General features: G+C 42.1%; 1 protein-coding gene across 1 annotated transcript in view; it reads right to left on the minus strand.

The window, feature by feature from the left end:
• The window catches only part of dpr3 (defective proboscis extension response 3), a 51480-nt gene that overhangs the window by 6088 nt on the left and 30176 nt on the right, over positions 1-15216 (minus strand). The window contains exons 3-5 of the mRNA XM_017166555.3: positions 3214-3650; positions 2974-3051; positions 1817-1949 (exon numbers count right to left, since the gene is read on the minus strand). Of these exons, the coding sequence (XP_017022044.1) occupies positions 1817-1949; positions 2974-3051; positions 3214-3650 (648 nt within the window). The remainder of the gene's footprint in view (positions 1-1816; positions 1950-2973; positions 3052-3213; positions 3651-15216) is intronic.

A 15216-nucleotide genomic window follows, 5' to 3' on the forward strand; every position in this document is an offset into this window, starting at 1 on the left:
GTCACTCATACGACACGTATGCCGATAATGTTATTAAGGACGTAGCCAGTTTGCCGGCCTGTCAGCACTGCCCAGTGTCCACGCCACGGCTGTCATGCTCCTGTCCCGTCTCCTTTGGAAATTGTTTCATTAACGTAAATTAAAATGCATACGTCCGTGAAGAAAATGTAATCGGAAATTCGTTTGTACGCGTCAGAGCAGGAAATCAGGATGGGGGGAAAAGAAAATAAAGCTGTGACAGCCGGACAGAAATGCATTGCGCCCAAGTGCATAAGCGGGAACTTAAAAAGGCATTGCCGACTGATTTGCATAAGTGGCTGACAGCAGATGCCCATGCTGATGTCGACAGGACTTGTCAGTGCCTTACCCCCCCCTTTTTATCGCCGAGGCCCCATTAACCCCTTTTATCCAACGCTCTTTTTCGACGCAACACTTGTCGCCTTATCGGGCCAGTCAGTGATTTAAAGTCGCCTTAATGGCATCGCCTTAAACACGAGAGTTCCTTGAAAATCCATTAAAATCAATATCCGAATTGATTGTTTTTTAAACGGATTGAGATTAAGAATTAACGGCGAAGGCAATGAGGCAATCAGGATAACGCAGGAATTTCATTATGTGCAGGTAAATGAAATGCCGAAAATGAGAGATGGGAGTTTCGCCCTAGATAAGGATTTATCAGAGAGGGGCCTTACAAAGAGGAGGGGGAAGGTGTAATAACAATTTAGCTTCATTTTTAAAAGGAAAACATATAAATTAATGATGGAAAATTGCAATGGGTCTTACTTTTCAACAAAATAAGTAACATATCCCGTGCCTATTTTCCCTTGACAAAAACTATTTCCAATTTTCTTTTTTTAGTTTCAGGAATTTTAATTATCTCATTAGAAGGGTTTTTCTCCGCTGCAATCTCTAGGAGAGTAGGCTGGCACTGCCCAATATGCCATTCTGTAATCAGGCCATCATCAATTAATCATTACCGCTGGATTTCGGAGACACTAATGCAGACAAAAGACATTGTTTTCGATGGCAGAACACAGCAGCACAGGAAACAGGACACACTGGCAGCTAATTATATGCGGACACACGCATTATGCATGGCTCATTAAAGCGCTGAATACATTTCCAATCGGTCCCTTAATCCCGCCGGGTTGACATGCTAATTAACTTGGCGTTCCGGTGACATGAAATCTCATCCAAGACCTCAGGCGTGCAAAAAAGAACCCAGGAGCAAGAGCTGCTCCCACATCGCCGTATTTTATTTGTTTATTTATTTATGGGGCGAAATGCGAAATTAAAAATGTATGCCTAGAGGCGGTCGAACCGGAATGCACAAGAAACCCGGGGATCGGATGAAATAATCATAATTGCTAGCTGCTGGCTGCAAAACTGAATTAACATTTTTAATAAACTCAGCAGCGGTGGCAAGGTAAACAACAGCCGGAAAAAAACAAAATAAATAAGAACAAAAAATCTGCAAAGTTAAATAAATTTGTTGTGGATGGAGTTTATAGCGTCGTGTCACATTTCAAAGAGAATTGAGTTGATTTATCTCAGAATAAATATCTAAATATCTCCCTATAAAGTTGTAAAACACAAGCAGTCCTAAACAGATATTTTTTACTTTAACTAAAAGAAGTTCTGTTGATTTAAAAAATGTTGAAAGAATATACAAATAATTCCAAATGCTTTTGGTTCATAAAAACATCTAACTATGTCAAGTTTAGAAAAGATTTCGTAATACAAAAAAAAAGTTAGAAGTTTCCATTTAAATTTTACAACATTCCTGGCCACAGGAATATCAGGATACGATACTCACCGATGATGTTCAGTTGGAAGGCCATCGACATTTTGGGCTCAGTGTTCACCTGGCACTCGTAGATGCCTGTGTCTTTTGCCAGCGGCGATTTCACGTGCAGCGTCCACTCCCTGGAATCCTTCGACTCTGTCACCTGCCAAAGGACGAACACAATTTCAGTCTCAATTTACCGTTGCGGCAGTTTACAGATTTCATTTTTCAATTCGTGCTGTCAGTCTCGGCGGAATAATTATTCGCTTTCGAGGCAAACAATTTGCAAGGCAGCAAATGTTGTACATATTTTCATTCAATTGTTTTTATTTTTTAATGAAAATTAAGCAATTATACAATTGGATGTTTGTTTGTTTGTTTGTCGGTTGGTCAGTCGGTCGTTCGGTTGGTTTGTTCAGTTGTTCAGCCCCGTTGTTTGTCTGCAACTGCAACACGGCACTGTGGGCAGGGAATGGAAGGAGTGGTGGATGTGGATTTTGTCCTGAGTTATGAGCTGGATTAGCCCCTGAAATATCGTTTATGCATGCATAATGAAAGTGGCCTTATGGCCATAATTCCCCCCGAGAGCCGGGCTCATGTTAACTTTTACATGCAGACTCTCTCTACTGCGGAATGTGTGGAATTGTGGTCGATGTTCGGTCGAAAGTTTATCGGGATTTGTTTTGTTTTCCGGCTAATCTGTGAGTGGATCTGGGGATTTCATGTGGTTTATAGGGATAGATTGGCAGGTCATTAGCATTTTGCGGAGGTTGAAGCAGAGATAAGGTAAAAGGAGTTGTCTTACATTTGACTTTAAACACTAAATTTATGCTTTATAAGATTTCTTTTATAGTTATATTCCTCGAAAATACCTCTCAGTTTTCTTTATTTACTTAATTAATCATTAACAACAAACCCCTCGGCAAATAAATCACAATCTGGTATCAAAATAATATTATTAACATTCGCAAACGTTGACTTTCCGATTCACGCTAGGGAACCAACTTTTGTGGGGGTCACATTCAATTTGCTAAGACTCCCCTCAGTCCGGGATTCATTTCATTTCATTCCTCTGCAAGTTGCTTCCCCCTCCGTATTGGCCCCACTGTGAGGCCTTTACTTAACCATCACATTCAATTAGCAAGGGAATCCGTGAGGGGATGCGCCCTGGCAGCGATAGGACCCACCTGGAATCGCTTGTCCGTGGTGTAGGTGGCGGTGCCAACGGTCAGGATATGCAGATCACGTTTCCGTATCCAGGATACCTGTTGAAGGGGCGCCGCAGGAGTCGCAGAAAAAGAGAGAGAGAGAGAAATTTGATTAACGAGTGCACATCCATATGATACACTCGATGTCCTTGGCACGCATCGCATCTTCAGCTTGCCAAAAAGAGCAACAAAAGAGGACGGAAGTGGACCTTGACTCACCGATTTATCATGGAGACTGTCCACACGGCATTTAATTATGGCCTCCGTGTGGCCAGTGCGTCCTGTGATGTTTCGCGGCATGCCAAAGTCGAAAATTGGCAACGACTGCGAGGCCTCCTGGTCCATGTCTTGGTCCCGCTCTCGCTCTGTGTCCGTGTGGGCAAACAGATCGGAGCCAAAGGATGCGTCCAGGAAGGCTAAACTCTTGAAAGTGTGATTCGTGGCATCCGTTTGCGGTCCGTTCGCCACCACAAATGATGACTGTGAGGCTGGCCAGGGAGACAACGATGACGATGACGACGTCGACGACGACGACGAAGACGATGATGGCAATGGCGATGGTGATGATGACAGGAATGTCGACAGGGTGGGCCCGTCCGCGGGGTCGGAGTCGGAGTCATCCGGTTGCCTGGTGGAAGCAGCCGCAACAGCCAGGCCTGTGGAAGACACAAAGAAACGGGAATGAGAGCAGGCGGTAAGGAAACAGGGATAAAATGAAGGCACTTGGAGAAATATATCCCTTAAAATTACTAAAAAGTTCTAAATTGTGTAAGAATTATTCTGAATAGGTTTTATATTTTTAAGTTATATTTTTATATATATTAAGGACCTGCTTAAGCTTCTAGTTTATGGTTTTTAATAACAAAAACCTGTTAGATCTCGAATATATCAATAAATCTCTGCAAACTTTATTAGCTTTCCTTTCTAAATAATTTTTAAAACTACTATAATTTACTCAACAAAATGTAAAAAATTTGTAAAGGTGTAAGAAGGCTTCTGCTGTTTTCTCGCTGTCTTGGCTCCTGCTTCTTGTTGGCCAAATGAATTTATAACTCGGTCGGCTGCCGGTGCACCCCCTCTTTTCCCTTTGGCCATTCATCTTGCCGGGTCTTTTGATTTGATTTGTAACCACTTTGGCCACAACTTTTTGCTTTCCCCCTCGCCGACCGACCACAAAGTAACTTCAATTCAATTCACTTTCGGCCCCTCTCAGCTCGCACAATTTAAGCAAATAAATTCCGTTTTGGGTTTAAGCTGCGGCCCGCGGACAATTTGCATTTAATTTATTAGCGCCGCGCATTTTTATTTGCCGCTGCATATGTGTGCACAAATATTTTGCATATCAATTCACTTTCCCATTTTCCATGGCGACAATTTAAGCGAATCCGAAGACCCAAAAGCCCAAAGTGACAAATTCAATTTGTGCACAGCAGCAGCGGCAGCAACGCGATAACAAAGCAAAAATGGGTAAAAATAATGTGCAACAAGCTTAAATAAAGTCAAAACGAAATATTAAGCATACGCCACGTTGTCTCGACAGCAACGATAGCAAATATTTGCAAATATGCCAACTACAAAAAAATTTTATAAAATAAAAGCGTAGAACGAAAAAATTACTTTTAAATTCAAATCAACAGGGAATTTGATGTTGACGAAAGTTGGTTGGTCCGAGGGAAGGGAGCGCTGAAAATAATGCCCAGCTGGGAGCGATAAAAGTGGGTATATTGTATTGAGTTTAAAGTTAAAGCCCAACAAGTTACAATTTTCGGTTGTTCCCAAGGGGAATTTATGGCTAAGGCAGTTTGGCTTATTGAACATGTAATGAATAATGAAACGTTATTGTTAAGCTAAAAATAAATTAAAATAATATACATAAATTTCCCCATTTACCTATAATTCTTAATATACAATACATTTTATTGAATTATTATACCTAGACATTCCCATATGTTGTAAATTCTTTATCTATTAGAAGGTGCTGGAATTCTGTCCCTGCTTTCCTGGAAGGAGATGAGCTCCTGGTTTTACTCTCGCACATTCTCATAAATTTAGCTAGAAAAAATATATTTTTTTTTGCCACGGCTTACACAGAGCAGTGGCTTCTTTAATCTTGTTTCTATTTTCACATAATTTTCAGTCAATTCCTGGGATTATCCGACCCCACGCCAAGTCCTTCTTTGGCGGCGACCTTCTAGGGTATCCTTGCATTCGTAGGCCGACCGTGGCGTCGATCCCTTGTTTTATGCGTACACTCGAGTGGAGAGCTCTGGCAAACAAAGTTTTTATTTTGTTGCGACCTACTTAAAGGTTCCACCGCATCGGCACCCCCCCCCAAATGCCGCTCCTTTTTGGCCCTCGAACTCGACTCGCCGCGACCCGCAAAGGACCCCCATAGATGCTGACTGCTGCGAGTCGTCTGGGTTCACCACATGAGGTCATGGAAATGTTTTCCGTTTGTTGTTCTTCTTTATGCGCTGCTGTAAAATAAAGTAGCAAATTTGTATTTTATTGTTTGTCGCCAGTACAAAAAAGGGAAGCAAAACGAAACGAACGCAAAATCGGCGTCTGGCAACGCTGCGAATGAGTGATTTCCCCGCAGCCTCGTGCTCTCGCCATCAAGCATGGAATTTTCCACCTAAATGCTCAAAGGAAAAGTCGATGAGGAACGAAATGCTGTAGGGAAATTCTCAGACAGCTGCCGCTGCAGCTGCGAAAGCGATTTTCCATCATCGCCATCAATAACTTCATCATTGGCATGCCACGCCACGCCAAACCATTCCATTCCCATCCAATCCGGAGCGGAACTGCTTCAAAAGTTTTTGCCCCTCGAGTTGAATGGGGAAAAGTGGCCGCAAAAACTGTGAAACTTGCTAAACAAATTTAAGCAAATAAAAGAGCAGTGAGCTGTTGGGTTGTTTTGTGCGTATTTCTGGAAATGCTTTTTTGAGCATTTCCTTTACAAAATTCTTTTTCGGGCCTATTTCGGTAGGGAGTCCTGAAAATCTGCGGCTCTTCTCATCTACACGACGAATATATTTGGAAAAAAAATCGAAATATATTTAAGAAATGGATTTTTCAGGATTGAAACTGCTTTAAAGTCAAGCTCTTTTACACATTTTCTTAGGTCTTTTTGGAGATCTGTTTGATATACTTAAGCTTTATATTTTTTAGAACTCAGTAATATTTTTTACAGTGCTTCGTTTTTTTTGTTCTAAAACTGATTTCACAGTGCAGCCAAAGGCAGCTGAATTTTGGTCGCCGCGTTTTGTGTTTTTGGCCAATGTTTGCTGTAGGTCGCACCACGCCCCTCTTAACACCGCCCATCTACCCTGCTAGTCCCCGTTGCCTCTTTAGGCGCTCAACAGCTTCCGGGCCAGGATACCATCCTCCAGCCCCTATCCAGGACTCTTACATCCTCCCTGCCACACACACATCCGCCACAAGTGTTTCGGCGGAATATTCGTGATGCGCCTGCAGCGATTCGTGTGCATTTGGCAAAGCACTTAAAATGACAAAAATAACAACGGAATACCAGACAGGCGATGCTAAACAAAAGGAGCCAAGGGCGGAGTCCTGCCAAATATTCAGATCTGTCCGGGATGTTCCTGCAATCCATTTCGTTGCTGCATTTGTGCTGTTTGCAGATGCAACACTACTTGTCAGAGTTAATGGAGTTGGTAAGTGCCATTAAGGCGGTGATTAAATTGTGTAAATAAATTAAAAGGGGTTACCCAGTATTGAAATTTAAGGAACTGAAAGCTTATCAACTGATGAACTTCAGCTTATCCTGACATAACTACTTGAATGAGATATTCAAGAATAGGGGAATAACTATAAATGATTAGCTAACAGCAAACATTTGGAAAGTTTTTGTTGAATAATTTCTTAAACCTTAAACATAAATATAAACTTAACAAAATGTTCATTTACATGCACTATTTATTCCCGTTTTTGCACACAATGTGTCTTAAAATGGCTCCAACTCAAACTTCCCAGCACACTTTTAGTACCATTTTGAAACATATCCCTTCAGAATTCCTAAATTAATTACTTTCATAAATAAATATAAGGTCAGTTACATTTTGAATATTTTAAGCCCGATGAATCCCCCATGAATAACCCTTTCCAGAACACCATTCGAGTCCTTCCCTCTCGGTGTTGACAGCATGTTCTATTTAAGGAGCAAAAAAAATATAAAATAAAAACAAGAGCCACGCGCCGCCCTATGTCAAGTCTACAAAATGGATGCGAAAGATGGGAGGCAGCTCCCGGGAGTGGAAAAAAAACAAGAAAATAAATTGAAATGGCTGGCAATTGAAAACTACCCATGGATTTGTCTGGCTTAGCGGCGCATAAGCATATACAATTTTCGGATATGAATATACAAAAATAGGCATGACAGGCGACGGAAGCCGCTAGGAAGCTGCTGGAACGGAACGGATGCTTCCCTTTAAGACGTCGCAGATGTCAAGTGGCGGCGGCTGGCAGGGTTCAATAAACGACGGCTGTGGGCGGGCGTGCACCCGCTCCGCAGATCCATCTCCGGCCAGCGAGGAGAAATCTGATTATTTATGAAGTGCCGAGCAGCAGCAGTCTCAACAGAGTGGCAAGTGTCTATAAAAATAGTAAGACACCAGACGAATTATAATGAGTCCGGGCCTGTTTGGCTCACGTTCGCATGGAGGGCACCACGTGCTAGGTGGCAGGATCTCCAATCCTGTCCGCTCATTGTCATCGTTAACACTCGTGTAATGTCGGTCATAAAGTCCTTACCCGCTTCCGTCCTGCAATTAAATGCGTGTCGCTAGAAAGGGCGAGAGATTTACATAATGCCGAGCAATATGGCCGAGAGGATGGCAACTATTTTTACATGCCCATAATTTGATGACGACAATGTCTTGGCATAACAATGAGATTTGGTTCGGTTCGGTTCGGTTCGGTTTGGGGTCCTGCTGCCCCTGCTGGCCTCATGTAAATTTCATTTTGCTGACTTTAAGGATCTCCGGTTTCAGTTCGACAAAATCAGGCTTCGCTCTTCACACACTCACGTGGGTTTTGGGGGGAGATTTTCACTATGCCAGATTTTGCTTTCTCTGGCTTTTTCGATTTTAATACCCAATAGTGGTGAAAGGTATATTGTACAGGATAAAATTCAGATTATAATTCTAATAATTTAAGGAGCTTAAATAGACATAAAACCATAATATTTAAATCCCCTTGACATGTGAGGTAAATTCCTTAATATTTTCTCTGGCAAGTGGCCACTTTCCCATGACTTTTCCAAACCAGAAAACAAGGTACTCCATGGTCGATTAACGGCCAGCTAGAATTCTCAGTTGTTTCTGCTCTTTTTCAATTTATATATACATATATATTTTTTGTTTGCGGGCGGATTTGTTTCGGTTTGAACTTCGTGTGTGAAATCGAGCGTGAATGTTCAACGTAAATAAAATTCAATTTGGCATTTTCCTTTTAACTCAATTTATGTGTCAAGTGAAAGTGGATTTGACTCGGACAAACATTGTGTGGCCATTTGGCATGGCCCGTATCAAAGTTATAAATGAATTTATAGTCCTCGCTCCTTGTCCACCGTGTTTCCCTGTGTGTGTTGAGCCAAAATTAATAGCATTTGTTGTGTTGCATGGCTTCTGCCAGCGGATTGATTGAATTAACGACATCCATCCAAAGAGTGAAGGGTTTTTCTACGCTTCTGTTTTTAATAAATAAAAAAGAAAAACTATTAAGCTGAGCCCATTGAAATGTCGTTAAATTAATGCAATTTGATGGCTATAATTTACCGAAAAAAAGAGTCGATTAACTCACCACTCAGGTAAACATATTTTATGCATTTATTCCGATGGAGGCAGCGCCAGGTGCGAAGCTTAAATGTTGTTAATAACTTGTGTTTGCGAGCCACTGTTTTTTATTCTGATTGCCAGATGAACGCACAAATGCGTTTTGTGTGTCAATTATTCGTCCAAAAACAGTAAGTTCATTTAATGTCACTTAATTGAGGCAATTTGATGATGAAATTTGTGACATTAAATGGGGATTAACACGCCTAACAAGTGCGAGTCTTATGATTACTTAACGTGGTGCAAGGGGAGTTATTTAGTGGCTTTTTAAATGGTTTTTCCCTTTGACTTAAAGCCTCATTTATTTATTAAATTTTACTACACAAAAAGAAATTTCATTAATTAAAGCCTTACACTCCCTCTGAGAGAATAACAAATCTTTCGAATGGTCATATTTTCTTGTTAAATATCCCCCTAAATCCTTTGGCTTGATCAATCATCAACTGGCCATGCTGATCAACTCCGACTTCATTTGATTTCCACAAATCCAATTCTCAATTCTCTACGCCAGGAATCATTTCCGACATTTCTCTGGGTATATCATCGACTTCCATTCCGTATGCAAACGCAAATCGAAACAAATGCTACAAATAGTTCCCCCAAGTATCGATGCCAGCAGGAATGACGGCTCGAAACATTTTTGCCGACAGAGAGTCCAGTGGCACACACGCACACTCGGACTGTCAGACAAATTTCACATAATCAAATTTGGTTTCGGGCCTACGGCCTTTCATTGTTATGGAGCAGAGCGAAGAACTGAGCTGGCACACCGAGAGATGAGAGCTGAGAACTGGGTACTGGGTACTGGGGCCTCAACTGCTGATGGATGTCTCTGGAGCAATACATCAAACCAAATTAGCAGTTTGTGTTCCATGTTCCAAAAGCCAAAATACACAGTGACGTGGGCAGGGAAGAGGCACACTTACGGGGAGTAAGGGTCACATATCGCACAGTGAGAGAAATATAATGGTATCAAGAAATTCTTTTTTGAAAAACAAATTCAAAATCAGACTTTTTATCTTATAAAATACAATTTTTAATCTAAGAATTTCTTTATATTTTTTACCTTTACATTTTTGTCCAAAGACCACACCATTTTTTCACAGTGTAGTAATAGAGATTGAGTCACTGGGACATGCACATAACTTTGCTCAGGTGCGTTTTGGGCCATCTAAATTGGCTGACGGCATACACGAAGGGCACACAAATAAAGGGGGACGTGTGGGTGGCTAAGGGCTCAACAAGGATCAGAGGGGAACTGGAGGGGGGGGCAGAATGAAAAGCAGCCCTAGAGTGGAAGACTTGAAATGCGTTAAATGCGTTTGATGTGCAGAGTGCGTCTAATGTCTGAAAATTTCCATAAAACATGCAATAAAAGCCCAAGGACAACAACGACGATGACGACGATGAACGGGGTAAGCAGAAAACCCAGAACCGGTGGTAAGGAGTTGGGAAGCAGGAGCAGGAGCGGGAGGAGGAGCTGGAGCTGGAGCAGGACTCAAAGAGCTGCAGGAGCAGGAGGAACAACACTTGCCGGGCATAATGGAAAAAGTACAAGGACCGCCATAAAAGCATAACAAGCTAACGTGTAACAAGGCGGCAACTCGAAAGCTGCAAATGAGGCCAGGAGCCAGGACCATCCAAGGAGAGAGCCAGGAGAGCCCAGCAACCTGGCAACTCCAACTCCAGCGATTGCTGCAAGCCAGGATTAGGTTCGGTCTGGGTTCTTCCTCCCTCGTTTCGAGCACAGCAAGGTGTCAGTAGAACCGAAGGAACAGATTCAGGACAACGGGCAGGAGCGGGAGCAGGAACATGCCATCAACAGTCGACATTGTAATGCTTCAATTTCACCCACTCACATATCCACATATGCACATGGAGGCACTGTGAGAAAATCATGGCTATATTGACTTGAAATTGAATGTTTGTTAGGCCACAAAATATCCTCAACTAATCTTTATCTTAAGGTAAAGCCCTCAAATAGAAAAGCAAAGAAATACAAACTAATAACCAAAACGAAACTCTCCCCTGATTTCTCTCAGTGCAGACGCATAGTGAAAGAGACATGCATCAAGTGCTTGCTTCGTTTTCCAATGGAAAATTGCACGCCAAAAAGGAGCAAGGAATTTGATGCTCGAACAGATGGAAAACGAAAGCGGAAATGTTGTGCTAAGCCACGCACGTCCTGCCGCACTCCTCGTCCTTTCCCCTGACCCTTTTCTTATCTCCTTCCGCACGAGTGTCTGCATGTGCATGTGTGTGTGTGTGGGTGTGTGTATATGTGACTATTTACATTGTCACACTTTCCCCATTGTGTCAGTTTTTTCTCCGTTATCTTCTGCTTTGCTCAGCTCTTCAAGCAGTCCAAGATGGTGAGGATTCCAGGAGGAAGGGCGTGCCAAGTGAGGGCGTGTCCGAGCAGACAGCTGCTGCTCAATTGCATTATCCTGCGTCCGCTGATGGATGATTGCCAGAGTCCTGGCCCTGCCATCTCAGCTCTCCCAGCCACCCGGCTTCCTGGCATCTTGACTCACGCCGAGCGCCTTATCTCTCCACTCGGGGGGGTCCTGCCTTGTAATTTGGCAATTGCAACACTTTTTTGAAGGATAATTGTATATTGTATGTGTTAGCAAATTGAATAAGGGCAAGGAAGTCATTTTTCCACTCCACAAGAGAAACTGGAGGAGCAAATGATCTGTGTACGTTAAAGTATCATGTTCATTTTCCTTTGTTCAAGTTAAAACATTTTATTAAAGATTTCACACTTCTTAGATATCACGCATTTATATTTAATAAACCAAACAAAAGTATGAAATTAAAAATCTCAATTGTGAGCTGCTTAAATGGTTTCTGTCTGTGTTTCGGAAATCGGAAATAATCTGCATCTCTTGCTGCTTCAGACTCATATCCTTTCGCCACAAACTACTGCCTCAACTCGGATCGATTGCATTTTGAAAACTTTTGCCAGAGTGGAGCCTGTGCAAAAAAAAAATAATAATAAACAAAAGCGACTCAATTGCTGCCACCACCGCTTTTCGGCTTGAAACAATACAAAACAAGAAACAACTGCGGAAAATAGGAAACTTTGCCGCTTGTGCAAAAGTTCGAGTACAAAGCAATAATAAGGAGCTCATCATGCATTTTAGAATGAATGGTACAAAGTAAACACACACACACACCCGCAATTGTGAAATGGGGTAAGGACTCTGTCCCATCTGCATCACGTATACGCCCCCAAGGCAGCCACCTGGAAACAAACGTTTGTTGTGGTTGTTCTCTCTCTCTCTCTCTCTCCAGCGGCTGCATCTCTGGTCCTGGTCAGTAGAAAGGGCCATTCTGTGTGAGATTTGCGGCCTGAATGGGCCAACTCTGCCAGCTCGTGTCCGCCTCATCCGGCTGGCCAGAAACTCGAATAAAATTTAATTAACCTGAAACCTAGTTTTGTGCTCCAAGACCCGATGTTGGAGCTGGAGCCGCAGACCCCGTCCAAGCCAGACGACGGCTTCAACTTGGCCGAATGGGAATTGCAAATGATGTAAACACTGTGCGGGAGCAGGGACAAACCCAAGCCAAAGCAGAACAGTGGAGACGGTGCACAAAGAGAAAATAATATATGTATATGGAATTGTTTAATTCATTTTTCATATTTTCTTATAAACTTTAAAAAATAAATATAAGAGTATTTCCTAACTAGAACCTTTAAACTTCTTTAGCTCATCATTATAAAATGTATTCCCCTATAAAATATTTAAAAAATATACAAATTAGGAGTGTCTCCCGTGCAGGACCTGTTACCGGCACACTTTGCGGCTGTGCATTATAAATGATCAAGGACTAATTTGAATGGCAAAGCACCGCAGCTAACTTTTCTTTTAAAGAGTTCCTGCTGCCACTGCTCTCATTGTTTTCCCTGGAACCGCCCCGCTTTTGCCTTTGGGCTATGGTTTTGGTTTTGGCAAGGTAAACGTACACACTTTGCGGTTTTTTTTTTTACTTTGTCCCACACAAACAAGGCGGCAGGGACAACAAGTGGCAGTGTGCCATAGGGCTTTCCCAGGCTCTGACATTAACCCCATCTTTCAGTTCTCAGATATAAACGGGGTAGAAGTCGTATCGGGTTTGAGGTTTAGCGGTCTTTAATTGAAAATTAATTATGCCCTACACCTATGCAAGTGGGCATCTCTCCCCAGGGGCCAGAGGAATCTCATTTACTGTTTGTCTTTTTGCAACAATTAGGCAAGTTTTTGCCTCGATAAAAACTTTCGTAATAAGAAAACGCAGACAGGCAGATAATCAACTTTCGAACATGCCACCAGGCGAGCTGTGAACTAATTAAATAATGCCAGCATCGTTTGGTTAACTTCCGCTTCTGGCCAAATGGGCAACACTTCTGGAAGTTCGGCGGCCAAAACTATTTTCTTTGAGGATTATCAAGTGTAAATCACAGAAATTGCATAATTAAATGTGTTTTGGTATGTGTTTAATTGCCCAAAGCAATGTAAACTAATGGATGCCATTTACCCATCCGACCTCAACAATGCAACTATTTTCATTAGCTCGGTTTGCAGGCGTCTAATTGGATTTTGGTTAATTTCCAAAAACAGCGATTGGTCAGTTTTAAAAGTTCAAATATCAACGGAAATAAAACCGCTAAGCGGACAGACAATAACCGAAAAAGCCGCGAATATTTCATTTTCACAAATTAATATCTATTAATTATGCATCCCAAAGCAGGGCAGACGGAGGATCAAGGAGGTGCCAGGAGAGGTGACAGAGAGTCGTAAATCGATGTCAGTGCAAAAAATGGCCAAGTACCGGCTAAATAAATAATGAACGCCTCTTAAATTTTCATTTGGCCCTGGACAACAGAGCACCTAAAAGCTGTTTCAAAAGCCAAAATAAACAATAATAACGTCACTGAATGCGAGAGGAAGTTCCGCCAAAGCCGAATATTTGAGTGCCCTTAAATGGAGGCCATTTCTTTTTTTGTGTTATAAATGTGGGATGAACATATGGTGGTTTTTTGTTGATAGTTTAAAGTTTTCATCAGTTTATTGAGCATTTTATGAAAATATAATATTTATAATTTTATAAATTCCAAAGCTACTAGCATTTCATTTGGTTGTTACAAAGCGGCTTTAAACTTTCTGAGATATAGAAAACTTTTTCAATTTAGAGTCTACTTGTGGAAAAAGTTTTAAAAGACATTTTGGGAGCTTATATTTTACTTTAGTTGGTAGTTATTTAGTGGTTTAAAATATTATTATAGAATTAGGATGCTTAACAAATTTGAAAATCATTTGTAGCCTCAAAAGTCATATCAATAATAAAAACAAATAACAAAGTCACTTAAACAATAAATAACATTAAAAATATTTACAAAATGTAAACAATTAAAAGCTCTAATAAATGACCATAAATTCCATTGTTCAAATAATTACTTAATGAATGGCCTCCGCTTTTGCCTTCAAACCGATACTGAAAACAGGTAATACCCAAATGTCATCAGGTGCATTTACGAAAACAAAGTGAAACTTTTCGCCTCGGGGAATTGGAGAAGGATAGCTAAAGGGGCAAGCCGGGAAAGAGTAAGCCAGGGAATCGGGGAATAATAGAGAAAGGGAGTAAGGCGGAAGGGAGGAGACCAGGGAATCGCTGACAGGAAGCAAGCCAGAATGGCAACAACGAATTACTCGACCCATAACCACAGTGCAATCAATTGTAGTGGTCCAGAAAACACATTCGAGCGAGACGGCAGGGCCAGATGCGAAAGAGAGAGGCAGCTATGGTGTGAGAAAGAGAGGCGAGAGACCACAGTACCTCCAAAAAGCACTTTATATGCCGAGGTAATGGCGCCTAATAAACGTCTTCACTCGAGTGCGCTTGGCGCCGCCCACCCAGCCCACTCAACCGCCTGACCACCCCAAGGCCATTCCCTTAAACAGAGAGAGAGAAAGTGTGGGGAAAAAGGCAGACAGCAACAGAGACAGAGAGAGGTGTGCGGGAAAGGTCGAGCAAGTAATTATGATTTATGTCGCTTCGGAGAATGTGCAAGGCGTCTAATTGTGTGGGCGGTCACTGGCCGCAATTACGCCCATCTCCATCTACATCACTACCTCCCCGCCGCCGTTCCCCAAACATCCCAGCTATTATGTCAAGCCGGCCGAAAATAGTGGAAATCCTACACGAATGTCGGATAAAGTAATTACAAGATGCTCCGCCCTACCGCCCTTCCTCCCTCGTCTTTGCCAGGGAATCCTAGGTAACCCAACACCAAGACAGGACCGTGCCGTCCGGAGAGACGTGCAAATGTGTCCTGATGTAATGCATGCTAATGCGACACTCCCTTCCTGCTCCCTCCTCTGTT

This window comes from Drosophila kikkawai, chromosome 2L (genome assembly GCF_030179895.1).
Source record: "Drosophila kikkawai strain 14028-0561.14 chromosome 2L, DkikHiC1v2, whole genome shotgun sequence".
NCBI lineage: Eukaryota > Metazoa > Arthropoda > Insecta > Diptera > Drosophilidae > Drosophila > Drosophila kikkawai.